Raw genomic sequence first — 17,035 nt, 5'->3', positions numbered from 1 at the left:
TTTTCCATCATATTTCTAGTTCTGGAAGTTTAAGACTTTAAATCACTGTATGTTAAGCACAATCTTGTGCAGAGGATCAGAATAAATTCTTAAGGTTGTCATGTGACCGTACTTAGGTTTGTACAGGGATGAATCACATTTATTCTTAGGATTATTTTCTTTATATTCCTACAGTTTCAGTCTTGCAATTCTCAACCAGGGTGTTATGGAGGGGTGCACAGAACAACATCATGGGCCACGTTTGATGCTCCTGCACTACTATAGAAGATTGAAAGTTACCAACTTACTAGAATTTAAATAGGGAAAAAAAAACAACATATTTTTACAGAGTTGCTTAGCAGGCTGCCTTGTACAGACTCATTCATTACATGTACATCTTTCCTGTCCTGCATCCATAGACTACTAAAATGCTATTATTCTATTCAACTACTAGAAAACTGAAGCGTCTATATTCATGAAATTGATTAAGATGTTACTTAACAGGGCTAAGGAAGCAACTTATCTATAATACTAACCTTCCAGAACAAAGGACCTTCATAATAAATTGTGTTTTTAAATAAATTTATCTGATCAACTATCATATAACATGTGTCATTTCCACTGTAAGAAGAAAAAACATTAAATCACCCTGCAGAATAAGAAGTAATATTTTCCTATGTTATACATTTAATCACTGGGTACAATAGTGGAACCAGAGGAAACTAAAATATGATACTACCAAATCCCCACTTTGCAAATGGGGAATTGAAACACAAGGCAACTAAGGTCAACCCAAACTCTCCATATATTTAGGCATTTCCTTCACCCAAGATCACATAGGAAGTCTGTAACAAAACACAATCCTGACTGTAGTTCTTTCAAGTCATGGATTAATGTGCTAACTCCTTAAAAATTCCACCTGTTTTCTGGTAGAATTGTACATAATAGGCACGTTTATTTTCTTCTTCCCTTAGTCTTCAAAAAGGCAGTATTTTGATAATCAAATTTGTATTCTGGAACATTAGCACTACTGACACAGTATGGTGGATGGTTTGAAAAAAAAGCAGAAATACTGTTTGACGTGCAGTTGCAATGGGAGTTTGAAAAAGCACATAGGACAATTGCAAACAGTATCTCATTCAAAGTATAAGGTATCAGTCAACAAAAACCCATCATATTCTAATCTGAGAACATGTTATCATCATGCAGATACCTCAAATTTGAATGAACTTGATTTATACAACAGTCAGCTTGAGGAAGATCCTCATCCTTGTCTGGAGACTGGATGCTACTGTTTTGACCCTTTCTCCCCACGCTAAGCAAGTCGCTCTATCCATTCCAGCTGGAAACAAGTTCACAGGATTGGGGCAGGGACAGGGGGGATATCAATGTAAATCTGCTTACCAATGCCTACCATATCCAGCATGAGGCAAATTAGGACAAGGTCCCATCTGAAAGGTTGTGGAATTACTGGGTAGTGCTGCAACCAGGAGAACAGTCTGGACAACTCTACTAAAAGTTTAGGCAAGCATCCAAGTTACCTCAGTGACAAACAATTAAAGCAGCTCAAGGTAAGAAAGGTGCAAAGGCCAGCAAGAGACAACTAGAGGGGAAAAGGGCAGGCAGGGAACAGGCACCAGAAAGAGGAAACAGTGCACTACCACTTTTCCAGGGTGAGCCTGGCACCGCTGCTCAACTGCCCCGGCTGGAGCAAGGCAGGAGAGGCTCAAGGGCTTCCTCTGCCCAGGTCAGACAGGGACCGTGGCAACAGTGGCAGATCCCCCTCCTTGTGCATCTGCTCCCTGCCTCTCACCCACTGGCCTAAGACATACCTTACCCCTCTATTCCCCACCCCCTGTAGTCTGAGGGGCAGTATGCTGTACCCCACATTCAGGAATCCTACATCCACCCAAGTTTACAGGCACAGTCAAAAATCTCACTAGTTAAATTCAACTGTTTTAATATGCACATTTTGTTAGTTACCAATTAAAAATAAAACTCATGAGTTAAACATGTCTTGAAAAGGAGCCTGACTGATGTCAAGCTATGTTTTGTATTGCATTCACGGAGCTACGGTTTGTAACATTCAGTTCATGGAATCTATGCTATTGCCTTGAGTATCTAGAGCTCCTGATAACAGTGAATATTTGGTGCAATTGTATGTATTAAATGCATTAGAAAAAGACCACACACACATGTTATAAGACATCTAACAGGAGACATTTGTGAAATAAGCATTACAACAAAACCTATCCTATCAGGACCAGGGCTTAAAATAAAAGAACTGGACAGAGGGAGTATACAGACATCATCTCTTAAAGTATTACTATTTATAAATAAACAACACAGATGATTTGGGGAATTTTTTATACTAAAACAATTATTCAAAATCCAAACAATACAGAGTCAGACAAAAAGACCACTACAGACATGTAGGCATGTTTGTATGCAAAATTGCAATAATTTTGAAACAAGAGACTAGAAATAAATTCTTTAATAAAAAGGAAGGATAATGTGGTATGTAAAGATTACTTCATGACTGAAGAGATGCAAGTTTAACTCTGTTCTACCCCAGGCTTCCTGCATACCCCTGTGCAAATCATTTCATTTCTTGCTAGAGTGATTTGTGTCAGCACTGTCATAGCAAAGATACATTTGGGAGAAGGGTAGGACAAAGGAACAAAATGTGGCAAGTATTACCTTTGCTGAATATCAAAAATAGTTACAGAGACTGAAGTCATGACATGAAATCATCTCGAAGGAAAAAGTCATGTCATGAGAATTCATTGTAATGGAAACTGTTACACACACACAACCAGACAGCTGATCAGCCTTCCCTCTGCAAATAAAACACTTAGCAATATCAACAGTTTGAGAACGTTTATCAAGCAAATATGATTTTTTTTGGCCGAACTACAAGAGAGAAAAGAAAATGGCAAAGCACGACCATCCAAATATTAATACTTAGAGAACTATGGGTAATTAAGTGAAAGATAAGAAATAGGCAACTGAGAAATAAATTACCAGGCAAAAAATTGGCAAACACATGTATTTTACAACCATCAGAGAAGCTGGCATTCAACTACTAGGGCATTTATTAATCATAGATGTACAAACTAAGCTGATTTAGAGAATTAATAAGGCAATTCACACTTCAGACATAGAACATGGGTTAAACACACAAGCACACATGTACACACGTGCGCGATTAAAATGGTAACAAGTGGTCTTGCACTGGAAAAACAATTTTTTTTTTTTTTTTAGTGAACTCTCGCTTTAAAAATGATCTAAAAGTTGAATTTGAGTCTGTCAAACATGAGCACTGGAATAATTAGTAAGAACCGAAGTCTGTAAGTAAGATGAGGCTGAAGTTGGTGCATTATTCCCGGTTCCTTCTTCCAAGCTCATTTTTACACAACTCACAGTTGTTAGCAATGAGCCTGGCATGCTAAAAAGTTACAATTTCATCAGAAATGGACATTTACTAACAAAAATGTAAATAATACCAGGCGAAGGTCTCTGGGTAGATGGGATCTCTTTTATTCGACCGGCTACTACAAGAGATCCCATCTACCCAAAGACCCTTGCCTGCCCATGTCCTCACACCAGCGCGGCTACAACCGACTACCCGGTACCTAACAGCATGCATGAAGTGCCCAGCCTCGACTAAGGAGCGGCGAGGAGGCTCGGGCTACGGGGTGAAACCCTTCTGGGGAGAAGGACCCAGGCTCATCCTCCCCTCAGGAAGCCGAGCCAAGAGCCGCGATCCCCAAGAGCGCGAGGGCGGATAACGCGGCGTCTCCTGCCCGGAGCGCGGGGGCTCCGCTGGGGCAGCGGCTGCTAACAGGCGCGCGGCGACCGGCCCCGGACTCCCGCGGGGGAAGCCTCGGCACGTTTCTACCCTGCGCCGTCCCACGGGGCGCCCTCGGCTCGGCCCGGGCCGGGGCCGCCGCTCACCCGTGCGGAGAGGCTCCGCCGTACAACACACCAGCAGCAACGGCGGCGGCAGCAGACAATGGACCCAGAAGGACGCTCGGCGCCGCCCCACCGCGCCCCGCACCGGGGGTGGGGCTCCCAACCCGCTGGGTCCTTCCTTCCCGCGCGGGCGCACAAGAGCAGTGATCACCGGGACACCCTCCGCCCCGCCCCGCCCCACTACAGCGGCGCTGAGGGGAGATGGTTTGCCCCCTCCACCCGCGCGTTCAGGGGCGGGGCGCGCGGGGGCTGCCGGGAGCGCGGCGCTGCGGGGCTGCCATGGCGCTGGCCAGGAGGGGTGAGCTGCGCGCCGAGGAGTGGCGGTTGCTGGCCCTCATCGCTCAGGGTGAGGAGCGACAGGCGGGGAAAGGAGCAGGGTCTGGGCCTGGCTCCAGGAAGGCAACAACCGAAGCTTCCGTTGCGGGGCCCGTGGGCGGGGCGGGTGTAACGCCGGTTTTCTCTCGTTCTCGCCATGGCGCCGAGCAGCGACTTTTCTCTGGCTTTACTCGCTTCCAAGATGAGGTGGTGTATTCCCCCCCACCCCGTGGGGGAAGCATAGGCTCGTCTTGGAAGCGAGGGTGAACTGCCTGCAGCAAGGAGGGCGGGGCGCCCTCCTCAGTTCCTGGGTGACCCCAGGCCATTCTCTCTCAGGCTGAAATCAAGGTCTGTTGCCCAAATGGAGATGGATTTGAGTGGTGTTGTGTGGTGGAGGGTGCCCCCTGAGTCTTGTAATTAGCTTTGCACTGGCCAGCTCTCAGTGGGAGGATCTTGGCTACCCGCCTGCTTGGTGGAAATGGGGGACTCCTTCCTAGCTTGCTGCTGTGGTTAAGGTCGAGTGTGACTCAGGGGCATCTGAACCCCAAGCTTGGGCCTGCACGTTGGATGCCTGCCAATGGCCCAGGCTGAGAAGTCAGAGGTGAAGGATGCTTGCCGGTTGTAGCGCCACATAAAGCATATGACTGATAGAGTGTTGCTCAGTCTATTGGATTTGGAACTTATTTGGCTGATTTAACCTGGAATATGAAACATGTTCCAGGAAAAAAAAAAAAAGGACCTCAGGCTGCTCTGAGCTGCTGCTTGGCCGGTGGGTTACTCCGCACGTATCTGTCAGGCTGTGGGGACAGTGCCTGGCAGGTCATTTGCAGCTGCATGCAAGGAGCCTGGCCAATGCGTGCCTCAGCACACTTCTGGCCAGGCAGCTTGGAGCAACCTGGCACAGGCCAGCCAGGACCCATGCAAGTTGCTTGGAGGAATTGTGAATTGACCGGGCAGCAGTTGGGAATAACTGGGCACCCAGCACACTGCAGGGAGGGGCTGGCTAGGCACAGAGGGAGCCTTCAGGGGCCAGTCCAACACCTGCCTGCAGTGACAAGGGACCGAGCTGTCAGCACGGGACCCAGTGTGCAGCAAGGCTCTGGGCAGCAGTAGGGAGGGATCCAGGTTCTGTACAGGATCTGTTCACCCTTCCTATCACCATGCACGCTGCCCTGGTGTTGAGAACTAGGCGTATTTGTTATGCCATGTGTGGTGGGAAACATAGCATGTTTCTTGGGACAAAAAGAAGAGGAAGCAGGCATGGGAGTGTGGATCAAAGTTACTGATGACTTGAGGAGCGGACATGGAGCAGAGCTTGCTGGCCAATACCCTTTGCCCCTTGACTAAGTCCAAGGAGCATGTGGATGCTGCCTGGTGAAACTCTGCCCAGAGAAGTGCATGGAAGAGGGGCAGGAAAATAGCTCTATAGTTGTCTGGCTTCCCCTGGCCAGAGCCAGGAGGAGGTTGACCAGGAAGTCGTGGGACTTAGTGGGGCCACAGATTGGAAGTGCATAAAAGGAAAGTTGTGGGGAGAAGACAGTGAGAACCTCAGGAGAAGGTTTCTAAGGAGGTGGTGAAGGGGCTGTTATCTGGTGCATTTAACATAGGTGTGTGCCAGGATCTCCATGTGCTGGCAGAAGGGACAGGTGTCAGAGATGTCTGCAAAGTACATGCTGGTGGAGACTGCTTTATGCAGGAGCCTCTAACTGAGGTCTCTGGTAACTTATGAGATCAAGGTGGATGGAGTACAGGTTGGTCCACCAGGGACCCTTGCCAAGGGTGTCCTGCCACTTGTTGTTTGGTAAGACATGGTAGAGTGTGCAGAGCATGAGCTGGCGGCAGTTTATTAGCTGTTCAGAAGCAGATTGGCTTAGTATTCCCAAGCCTGCTGAGGTGGTGGTGGGAGTGCCATTGGTACTGGATTAGCTGGACCCATGGCCTGACCTAGTATGTAGCCTTTCTTTTGTTCTTATGTTAGTTTGGGATCTGAATGAATAAACTAGAGCCCTTCTTTGCACTCATCATATGAAGTACATTAAATATTTACAGATTCACCATTTAAAAAATCATATTTACTGGGAAAAATGCATAGATGATTATTAAAACAAATTCTTATTACTTGTCATGCTTTTGTGGGGAGGAGGAAAAGGAATCAAACAAAGTCACAACTACTGTTATACTGAAATATTGCTTAGAGAACACTTACATACATTTCTGTGTCTCTTTCTTGGTCAGATCTTAGTACCTTTCAAACTGGGGTTATATAACTTTTTTTTTGTTTGGCGCACTACTTCATAGGAGAGAGTGTTCATGGCCCATCTTCCTATTTTTTTTGCTGTTCCATTTCCCTGTAACATTATTTACTGTTCAGATATGTCTGGATCCAGAGCCCATTGAAGAAGTCCTTGGGAGTCTTTCCATTGGTTTCAGTGGGCTTTGAAACAGATGGTCACATTGTAGTTCAACTAAAAGGATTTTTTAGGTAAGGTCATAAATGTATTCAAGTACTCGCTTTATCAACGTGCATACAGTTGACAGAAAACTGGCTGCACTTTGGATTGTAAGTGTACAAGGCCAAACCAGTGTTCCAGGAGCAGAAGTGCTGATGGCAGGCCTGTCTTCTTTAATTATTCTGTGTCATATACTTGATTTTCATTATGAATGGCAATATCATGGGTTTTTTTTTGGTCGCAAAAATTCTAGTAGAGCTACCACATCCATTAACTTCTGACCTGGCCCTATAATAAAGAAGGTAGGATAAACTTGCACCTTATATTTCTCTGATTTAGTTAGTCTATAGCATAAGCTTTCATGAGCTCCAGGTAACTTAATCAGATGCTGTGAAAGAACATGCGCAAAGCTGTATATAAGGTCAGAATACCCCAGCTAATTTGACTTTGAAACAAGCTCCACCAGAAATCAAGGCCAACATAGTTTATTATTGTTTAACACTATCATTGATTCACAAGTGACACTGGAGTTAGACCTCACAGCAGCTGCTGTGACTGTCAGATGCAGAACAGGTGTTTTTTAAATGTTAAGGATTTACATTTTTAAAGTAACATTTTGCTTCAAAATCACATTAATATAGCTTGCATATGTATGTAGTTTGGGACTTTTTGAGTACTGTTTGGGCACTGTACTGTCTTCATCAGTAGTAAGTTTAGCTATAATAGATGCATTCAAATTGATGTATAATATAAACATATACGAAAAATTATGATCGAGAGAAAAGATGTGTCAATACAATCCATTTTAATAATAGTCTCAGAAAATCATCCTAACACATCGATACAAATATGAGAAAAATATTAAAGAGTATGTTAGAAACATTAAAATAAAGAGCAAAAATCATGATTTCTTCCTCCAGTCATATCAGGTATCAGAGAAGGTCACAAAAATTGCTGTAATAGAATGAATGCCTCCAGGAGGTGAAGTGAAACAAAGCAACCTGTTTCTCCACCCTGTTAATGTGAATGGGGCTTGTGGAATAGCTAATGGAAAAACTGCCATCAAAACCCTTTTTCTATGGATGTGGGTTTTGGCATATTCTTGTTGGGGGGAGGGGGGCTAGGTGTTGTAAAATAATAGTTAAACAGAAGAGAAAAAAAAGTAAGCTCTTAATTTTCTTGATTGAAATGCTTGATTCTTAATTTCTAACTCTTCTCTCCTTTACTTTTAATGGAACAACATTTTTTCCCTTTTTTTTTTTTTTAAAGGAAATACAGAAGAAGCTGGAAGGCTGTTGGGTAGCAAGAATGTCCGTGTCAATTGCTTGGATGAGGTACAATAAATCTTTTAAAGTATCTTCCTGGATCTATCAAAAAGGAGTTGTTGGTTTGCAAGCTGTTCAGAAGGCTCAGGTTTTCTGGGCGTTCATAGCTTTATTATTTAGAACCTAGGGAAACAGCAGGCTTCTGAATAGCTTTCCAACCTGTAAGCTTTTGCACAATATTTCAGTCTTTCAGAATTTTCATGTTTGCTGTCATCAAGCTTACATAACAGTATGTGTTTGCTCACACTTTCTGCTTGAGTTCTGTCAACCAAGAAGATAGCACATGGAGGCTCAAAAATGACTTTTAATTGGCAGTTTGTAGTAGTGTTCAGTCACCCACATTTTAATTTTTGAAGTTAATGCTATTGCAGTTACCCACAGCTTTTCAAGTAGATGCAGTATCATTGGACAAACTTGTACTATCAAAACAACCGAACTTTGCTGCACAGAAAGCATAATTAGAGAGAGTGACATTGATTAGCTCAGAAGTGCAGGAAAGGTGGAAAGGAGTGTTAGTTGAGGTTCAGAAGACTCTGGGGTAGGACTTTTATGTAAATATAACTGATGAAGAATATACTGTTTTAATCTTATGGAATACAATTTTGATATAAATAGATCAAATGAAACCAAACCTTTAATTATCACTCTTTTTATTATATTCATCTCATTTATTAATATTACGCAGTTCCACCAAGCCAATAAGTTTTGTTCAGAGTATCGCACTGTTCCTGTCACCTGTGGAAATCAATGTTTTAAAGAACAATCAAACTACTCTTTAACTACAAATCACAGTTGCAAAACTACAATTTCAACAATAGATGTACAGAAAGAGAGTATTATAAGAACCGGCATCTTCTCAACACAGTTGTGCATAATGGTATTTGCAGCTTAGTTTTCTCAAGAAAAAATACAAACATGTAATGCCCTTTAAGAAGGGTGTTTGTGTCCCTGTGATTCTTCAGAATTTATGGTTAGGTTCCCTAAATGCTTATCCATATGGTTAGACCCAAAGTGTTCATTTGTAGTTATTTTTGGAATATCTGTGTACCATTTATTATATTAGATATTTCACATGATTGAATTAAGGCTGAGATTTTTGGCAAACCTTTTTAACAAACCATTAAAATAATCTTTATTATTAGGACTAAGATACAGCATAGATGCAACTTCTCTTTAAATGCATCTACACTGGAAAACTACAGAGAACCATGACACACATTTCTGGAAAATCTGTAGCAACTGAGTAAAATTAATGTTGTGAAGGCATGGTATTTTTTGTAATAGTGTTAGCAATATGTATGTACACTTTGCCTAGTTTCACAGTCCATTAAAATTAAACCCACTAAACACATCTGGAACTGCATATGATGATATAAGGGTGAAGGACTTATGTGAAGGGATTATTATATTCTTTTTAGGAAGTGATGCGTAGCACTTGATTTTGATTTAAAAAAATTATAAGGATAGTTTAGGAATGCAGTCTATTATCTTTGGTTATTTATAGTATGAAAAGAAACTGAAATTTGTCAGATATCTCTAAAATAATATTTTGAGTTTATAAATTAATAAAGGTATTATAAAACATCAGATATTTGAATTAATCCATTATATAGATCTAAAAGAATAAGATATGATTTTTAACAAACTAAATTAATCCTCCTCTGGTGTTTTCTCCTATCACTAGTAATTTTATTATTTATGTTAGTATCTAAATATGGATCATATTCAGAAACTTGGGGGTGGGGGCAGGATCAGCTGCTCTAAATGCTGAAATGGGAGCATAACTAGGCCGGAGGCCAGGGATTAGTTTCTTCACTTGGATCATTCTTTTTTTGGGTAGTGTTATTAGTGTTTTTTAGTTGTTTGCTGGTACATTTTATGTCTACATTTGCCAGTTAGTGCTACCATACAATGTGATATAATTTTATTAAGGTATCTTAATCTGGTACAGATAAGGTAAAACTGACTTTTGGGAAAAAAAATTCTTCTGCCTCCCACTGGTGGCACAGAAAGGAGACAAGGTTGTTTAAGTGTTATATTTTTGCCCTTTAATCATTTAAACTTGTTTTGAATTTCTTGAACTTTATAATTGCATTAAACTGAATATTCTGAATCTATTCCCAAAATAAAGATCCGTGTAATATATTTTACATTAATGTACTGATACTTAACCAAGCTGAACGCAACTCTTACCATCTCTCATATTTTGGCAATTAAATGCGGTTAAATACAACTGCTAAAACGATACATTCAAGGGAGATTATAACTGTGTATTGGTCCACTAATTTAGAGATGGCTAAATTAGATTTATTAAGTAAAGCTCATAGGCTCATCTGTGAAAGGTGCTTTGTAAATTCCCTTTGAGGATTAGAATAGAGAGAGAGTGATTGTCTTCTGAGAAGTATGCACCTACAAGTCATTGTGTATATTTGTCTTTAATAGATTTTTGGTGTGCGTTCTGGTACACGCTTGTTTGGTTTCTCCTGCATATTTTCCATCTGGGCATTTGGGGCACTGGATGAGATGTATTACATTTCTGGAGGTGCAGGTGTAAAATTCAGGAATACTGAAGGTTCTGTTATGAGGTGTAGTTATTGTGGGAATGGTGGAGATGTATTGGTAGGTTTTTCTTGTCCTGGCATGCTGTGGATCCATTCAGTGTGCTTTGGGCCATAGGAATTTTGCTTCTGGTGATGAGGTTAGTGAAATTTGGTGCTTGTTTAAAGGTAATTCTGGAAGATCGCTTTAAGAATTGGGTCTTCTTCTAGTATGGGTTGCAGTTGTTTGAGGATTTTCCATTACAGGTTCCAGGGGAGGATGGTATGTCATAACTAATGGTGTGTGATTTATGGGGATTTTTTTGTACAAAATATGCAATTACTTGTGGGTGTATGCTTCTCACAAAACAGCCATTCTCTCTCCAGTCTCTCAGTTCTAATCCTCAAAGGGAATTTACAAAGCTCCTTTCATAGTTGAGCATATGAACTTCACTTCATAAATATACTGGATACAAAAAATAATAAACTCAATTTAGACATTGGATTTACCGCACATTATAACTTGCCTGCCATCCAGTAACCCCACGTAGCCACTCTATATTTTACCAGCTACCTTCTACCACCAGGTCAACATTTTCCCCTTCCCCTCCCACCTACCTGTTTCGCAACTCTTGTTCTGTCTCGTGTCCCCTCTGATCTCCATTGCCATGAAGTTGCATTTTCACAGACCTGTATTTTGCATAGTGGCTTCTGTTCCACACAGAAGAGCGCACACACACCAGTAAACTCTCCCTATGCCTGAAGAAGGGTGTTTGTGCCTGAAAGCTTGCAAAGAACAACTTTCCCAACTACTCAGTTGGTCTACTAAAAGATCTTGCATTTACTCAAAGAACCTTGTCTGTCTATATCCTTAGGCCAACACAGCTCTAACCAGCACCCAGGACAGTAAGATCATTAGAGACCAATGAAAAGTCAATGAAAAGTATTTTATGGAAACGGGTATAAAATTGTAGAGAGAGATTTCTCATTCAGAAGCTTATTAGGGGGAGAATTGTTCAGCAGTTATTCATAGCTCTCTTCCTCATGGAAATATAGAACCCATTCAACAATTGCTGTGCTGTGGCTTCAGGTTGGAGGTTAACATACTCTTTCCATATGCTAGACTAGTAAGGAACCATTCTAAACTGTTCTAGAGAAAGCATGTCACTTTCCAGCTCCGGACATTTTCTCCAGTAATGCTGATAGTATGTTATAGTTCTCATTTGTACATCTCAATCTTGTCCAGATACTTCTGTCCAGAATGCACAGGACAGTGCAAATATTTCATCTTTGTTAATAGAGTAAACTGAACATAATTATAAAGCACTCTGCAATCCTGTTACAAATAAAATATCACTTTGGTGTTGGTGCACTGCTGTTTCCACTAGACTAGCATTTCAATGCATCTGAGATTGCAGTCCATATATATTTTGGCCTCTTGGATTCAATCCACTGTAATACATAAATTATGTAACTAAATTCCTCAATCACTACAGTAGCCTTTTTATTATTGTGTGTTTGTTTACAATAATCTATGCCAAGTGCCCAGTTTGCCTAAATTAACTTGCATGTAGTCTGCTGGTGCTAGTCCAATATCAACTTTCTGCCATGCTAGGGAGAAACTTTCATATTCTTAACTGTTATTGTGGAGATCATTCTGGCTATAACACCTTGCAGTTTGAAAAACAATAATATTCTTCAGCCAGAAATCTCAAATAATATGTTAAGGGATCCCTCTGTTTCTTTGTAGATCATAACTATACTTTCATTACAGGTCATTGTAGACATCTAGCACAGTATAAGTATGAAAACAAGTTGTTTTCCTGTATCAGCACTAAAAATTAGAAGTAACAAAAATACAGCTGTGAGTAACACCTTGTAAAGGTTATTTCTTATGGTATACTTACAATCCTAGAATTCCTAGAAACCAAATCCCCAAATATACTTTAATTCTTTAGTTGTGGTTTTAGGGTTGGTCTCAGCAGTGATAGGAACAAGTCCCCTTCGTTTGGTCCCACTCGGGTGCTCCACAGCTTCAGCATGAATGGGAGTTCTTGTGCATGGAGAGGGTGGTTCAGGTGATCAGTCTGATCTGGCCTATACTCGCAATTCTTCCTTCGGTGTTCTGCAAGTGAGATTACCTCCAAATTGGGACTGTAGGTTACAGTTTTTATTGGGTGAGTTGCCGTCTTGGGCCCCTCCTACCCAAACCTGTCACTACTCCCAGATTTGGGCTCGGATCTTTTACCCAACCGATTCCTTTCCTGGGTCTTTGGGAAATTTTCCACATCACCACTGTGACCTCTTGCCTACCTCTTTCCAAAAGTCCTTAGGTTTCGATCTCTCGGAATGTTTACCCAAGGGTCACTTTTAAGTTAACTTTGTTAAAGGCCTCTAGAGATAATATTCAAAAACCAAGACATTCAGCACATTCGCTGCAAGGCCTCTAAAGATAAAATTCAGAATCAAGACATTCATCATGTAGGCAAAAACAAGCAATGACCCTAGATAAAAAGATGAACCTTGCCTTTTTTCCTAAACTGGCTAATGGGTATTTATTACAAGCATTCAAACTATTACATGCAATATGACAAAAACTTTCTTAAGGTTGATGGTATTTTATTCAAGAAATTATACCAGACAACTAGCACTGCTATTAAAGGTCAGTTAGAGCTATTTTTAGAATCCAGTTGGAAAATTCATCTAGCTGAAGATAGCTTCAGATGAGCAGATAGTTTTCCCAATTGAATGTAAATTAATTTATATTAAATATTAATTTATATAGACTATTTGGACAGCAAGTGTATTTGATCTCTTCATAAATGAGCTCTCTGCTACTGCTTGTGGCATTGACCATGTTTCATTTCTCTTCCATTGCTGCTTGCCTTAGTCCCTAAGTATTGCGTCAACTAATGACCAAGCCCTTCAGGCCAAACAAGGGCTTAAGATTTTGGTTGCTTGCGGACATGGGAGGCAAAAAGTGGCACTTTTAAATCTGGCATATTCCCACATAGAGCCCAGCATATGTCTAGAAGAGGCATCGTGTTAGCTGAACCCAGCTTTCTCAACATCTCTGTAGATCAGTCGCTTTAGTGGGGCTTTTTTGACTCTTCTATCTAATAGCTGATTGAATCAGCTATTAGATAAAAACACCAAGAAGTCCAACTGAAGCTCCCAATCTTATAGACGCTACAGAGCAAGGTGAAGGTAATGCATTGCTGCTTCTGGTAAAGTGCTTTTTTTCCCCCCACGTAACTGTCAGCACCCTGAATAAGCAGCCGTGGTGCAGCTGCAGGATGCGGAGGCAATTTTATCTTCTGCACTGAGTATAAGTCACTATTGTCCTATGGGGATGTGGGCTTAAGCCAGGACTGTCCAAATTCCAGGCAGCTGGGGGCCACATGCCATGCGAGCTGCACTTTCAAGGGTCATATCAGGTGCAGGTGCAGAGTGAGAGATGCTTACCATCGGGTTCCTGCCCCAGAGGTAGCCTAGCATATACCCTCCCCACCACATGCACAGCATGGGCAGCCTGGCTCCCCCCTTCCCAGCCATGCATATTGCACAGAGCCTAGCTCCTACCCCGTTCTTAGCCATGCATGCTACATAGGTAACCCAGTTTCCCCCTCCCCTCCCAAGCATGTGTCCACCAGCACTGTGGACAGCCCAGCTCCTGCATTTCTCATATGCAGCACAACCACCCCAACCCCTTCCCCTGCCCTGTGCACAGTGTGGGCACCTGTACTGCTTCCCACTCCTCCACTCTATTAGAAGTAGAGGAAGGTGAAGTAGAAGTAGAAGCCAGAGGAGGGTGGGGGAGCTTGAAGAACCTGGCTGTGATAGGAGCAGTGGTGGGAGGAAGAGAGCAGTAGTGGCCATGTTGGGAAAGAGCAGTGGTGGCCATGCATGCTAACCCTTTGTTGGACAGCCCTTGCTTAAGCTATCAGCAGTGGTGATAGCTTACAAAGTTGCGTCCCTTTTGCCATAGTAAAAGTCGCGCAGAAGAGGCTTTATAATATCTCTAGAGGAATGAGTACTTCACATTTTAGTTGGACTGTGCTCACTAAGGGATCCAAGTTGAGGAGAGTAAATGAGTCACAAAGATAGTTCATGTGCTTTCCTAAAGCCTGGGAGCCTGCAGGCCAAGGTTGATTTAATCTCTGATGTACATTGGAATAACCACACAGCTTTCTCCAAAACTGCAGAGGGCCAGTTGTGCCTTGAGGCTCTTTGAGAAGCCATCTGCTCTAGTTGTGGTTTCAACACCAATGATTATGGAGGGGAAAGGTTGGGGAGAAAGGAACCAGGAGCTGTTTCGGCTAACTATGCCATTTAGGAAACACTTATGCTAAGCACTCTCAGCTGGTAGAGGGTCCAATTCTGTAAAGTTCTGGGTTGATCTCAGAGGCACCACTTTGTAGTCCCACTGCAGAATTAAGCCTATAGGGAATGCCTACAATACTGTGAGAGTTAAGATTAAGAAGTGTTCATTTTTAACAACAGGAAATAGTAGGAATCAAGAGATTTGGATAATAGTCTTTGCTGAGAATAATACAGTTTAGTAGTTTCTAGAGTACTTGTTCTATCATACTGAGTTCCATATCAGGAAAACAAAGGAGTTTGTTTAGTTCATTTGCTTAATAAGCTATTTGCTAATTTAATCTATTTCAAGTCAGCAATCCAAATGTCATCTTCCTCTCATGTATATAACACACTGCATCTAGACAAGTCCCTTGACTTTCAGCTTCCATGTAGAGTGATGCAAAACTCCTGTGGCTTCCTCAGAAGATGCTAGTGGTTAGCCTATTCCTTTTATCTCTGTTGTGAATTTGAAAGGTTAGGATTAGAATAGGAAATGCAGTGGTCCAAACACAGATTTCTTGAGCAGGAAGAAAGTGCACACACTTCATTATTTATTAATATATATTTCTGTGCAGATTAACCACTTAGCTCTTTTAAGATTTACTTTTCAGCTTTGTAAAAGCGTCCACATTGGTGTGTGTGGGGGGGGTGGGAGGGGACTGAAGGTCATCTGTTTGAAGTGTATGGTGGGTATATCTGTCTTTTTTAAAAGAGAAAATTTTGTACAAAAATAAACAGATTAATAACAACCAGATTTTTCAATTATTATCATACCTCAGATAATATCGTAGCAGTCTTTCTGTGACCCAAGGATATTATTCTGGATCTAGCTACTAGAGGTACACCGATACATCGTTCCATATTGTATCGGCACCAATAAAAGGAAAATTGATGTTATTGGCATTCGGCTTTTTTTTTGGCTGATATAGCCAGTAATGTCGCCAGTAAATGCTGCGTGCATGTGCGCAGCCAGCCTGGCAGCTTGGAGAGCAGTGTTCATCTGATATGTCTATTGTGGGGAAGGGGTGGAGGGGAGGGAAGGGGCATGGGGGGGGACAGCTGGGGTGAGACATGGTACCCCCCACAGTGAGGGAGGGAGTGGGGCTGGGACAGGAGTAGGTGGGGGTGCTGCCCAGCTGGGGCAGGGCAGCGTGGGAGGTAGCAATGAGCGGCTTGTCTGCCGGCTGCGAGGGGAGGTGGCTCCTGCTGCTGCGTGCACCCCTGGAGGAGGCATGGGGGGGTGCCCCCTGGATCTGCGCACAAGGTAAGGTTGGGCTCCTGTTGGGGGCAGCACCGGGCTCTTCCCAGTGGGGGTTTGGGTTGGGGCTGTGCTTGGGGCGGGTGGCAGCAGTACTGGGAGTGGCACTATGGGAGGGGCTACAGCCACCCCAGAATTCACCCTAGTCCCCACTCCCAGCAGCATGCTCCCTGTGCCTCCCCTGGGGTGTGCACAGTTGTGGGAGCCACCCTCCACACAATTTGCCCACGGCTCCATAGCATGTCCCACCCCAGCTGTGCAGTACCTTCCCCAGTCCCACTCCCTCCCTCCCTGTGGGATCGGAAGAGCGGCCCCCCCCCACCTTTTCCCTTTCACAAACTTACCAGCCAGCCCCACCCCTTCCTTCACTGCAGGGGCCTCGATCTGCCCTCTCACACCCCTTGTACCCCTCTGCCCCTTCTCTCCCACAGACTTACCAGCCAGAAGCTGCTCTCCAAGCTGCTGGGCTGCATATCGGCAATTGGATTGGTATTGGCTGATATGGTTCGTTAATCAGCTATTGGCATCAGCCCAAAACATCTTTATTGGTGCACCCCTAGTAGTTACACATGCTGAAAATATTCCTTATCCTCTATGATACTTGTATTGAAACCGTCTTTGTTCTACTACCAAAAAAAAAAAGACTGTACAGTTATTTTAATTGGGTATCTTCCCTAAGGGACAAATATAAAATTATATAAGCCCCTGTAGTTCTTATTAATATTTTAATAAATGTAGACACCAGAAAAACCATAACAAATTAGATAGCTGTGTATAAACCATTCCTTTCCAATTTTTTTTGAATATATTAATCTTTAGGCCCTGGCTGTACTG

General features: G+C 42.6%; 1 protein-coding gene across 2 annotated transcripts in view; it reads left to right on the top strand.

Moving 5' to 3' along the window:
- The first annotated feature begins 4,201 nt into the window (after nucleotides 1-4,201).
- The window catches only part of ANKMY2 (ankyrin repeat and MYND domain containing 2), a 28,578-nt gene continuing 15,744 nt past the window's right edge, over nucleotides 4,202-17,035 (top strand). The window contains exons 1-2 of one of the 2 annotated variants that reach the window (XM_019534141.1): nucleotides 4,202-4,300; nucleotides 7,989-8,053. In XM_019534141.1, coding sequence (XP_019389686.1) covers nucleotides 4,234-4,300; nucleotides 7,989-8,053 — 132 coding nt within the window. In that variant the 5' untranslated portion in view covers nucleotides 4,202-4,233. Of the gene's footprint in view, nucleotides 4,301-4,382; nucleotides 4,533-7,988; nucleotides 8,054-17,035 lie in introns of those variants that run through there. The other variant, XM_019534150.1, reaches the window with a different exon arrangement.

This window comes from Crocodylus porosus, unplaced genomic scaffold (genome assembly GCF_001723895.1).
Source record: "Crocodylus porosus isolate Cpor-Errol unplaced genomic scaffold, CroPor_comp1, whole genome shotgun sequence".
NCBI lineage: Eukaryota > Metazoa > Chordata > Crocodylia > Crocodylidae > Crocodylus > Crocodylus porosus.
Note: the sequence above shows the minus strand (reverse complement) of the source record. Positions and strands in the feature narration are given on the sequence as shown.